General features: G+C 45.9%; 1 protein-coding gene across 1 annotated transcript; it reads right to left on the bottom strand.

Annotated features, from left to right (window-relative positions):
* Positions 1 to 52: 52 nt before the first annotated feature.
* On the bottom strand, positions 53 to 584 carry Pmar_PMAR027118 (Thermitase, putative; the record flags this gene model as incomplete). The annotated part of the gene is made up of 1 exon (XM_002769859.1): positions 53 to 584. A coding segment is annotated over one exon (532 nt), but the record flags the coding sequence as incomplete, so codon positions are not given.
* Positions 585 to 1,016: the final 432 nt, after the last annotated feature.

Consider the following 1,016-nt stretch of genomic DNA (forward strand, 5'->3'; position numbering starts at 1 on the left):
ATGCCAGCTGAAGCCGCTTCCAAAATCTTGTCGGTAACAGCTTGAGACCTACTTGATCCGGATACCTCCGTCATGAGAATAACTTTCACATCATCTCTCCTCTTATTGATCAGATAGGTGAAAGCATCCTCGATTGCAGAGTAGCTCAGAACTTCACCGTCGAATATGGGCAGTATACGCACACTGTCCAGGATACCCGCCATGCCGATCTTGTTATTTCTGATAGCACCAACGATGCCAGCCATGCAAGTGCCATGCCGTCCTCGAGGACTGGTATCATCATTCTTATCAACGACGTTGTAGCCCTTGATGACGGTACCCTTCAAGTCAGGGTGAGCGGCCTCGATTCCGTCGTCTATAACTGCGATGGTCACAGGTGTTCTCTTGGGAGTAGAGTCCAGGATACTCCAAGCCTCCGGTATAGAGATGGCCTCAAGATAATCCTTCTGCCTATAATAGAGTCTGTCGTTAGGATCACCGTTCACAGGACCGAGCCCTCGGAAATGGCCATTTTCGCCCACTTCTGCTTCAACGTAGAAAAGATCGCACAAGAAGAACCAAAATGATGATACGAGGAGTTTCATTGTAAGCCACTAAGATGAGCAATTCGTTGTGCTTCGGCGTGTCGAAGTGTACGCGTAAACTACCCTCTTTGAGTCACGCAGATGGGACGGATGAGTGACGGATCATCCGTGTTGGCACGTAACTGTCGAGGAGTGACCTACATAGATAGCACAAGTCATCATGTAACCGTTAATACGATACACTCGACTCGAGGATGAATAACTCGTTTACGTTTAGTATCACAGAATATATGAATATCTAGCACAGCTTAGCTTACGGACAGCTGTACCATAAATGGGACAGTGACACAAGTTCTTACAATCGAGTGTATCAGGACAGGTTTTGATAGGTTTAGCATATTCAATATGGCATATTGTACATATTGCCATATTGGTAGGGAAACCCTGCCTGCCATTAACAATATGTCATATTGTTATCAGTGTAGCAAAGAT

Source organism: Perkinsus marinus (genome assembly GCF_000006405.1).
Source record: "Perkinsus marinus ATCC 50983 genomic scaffold scf_1104296964796, whole genome shotgun sequence".
In the NCBI taxonomy this organism is placed as follows: Eukaryota; Perkinsozoa; order Perkinsida; family Perkinsidae; genus Perkinsus; species Perkinsus marinus.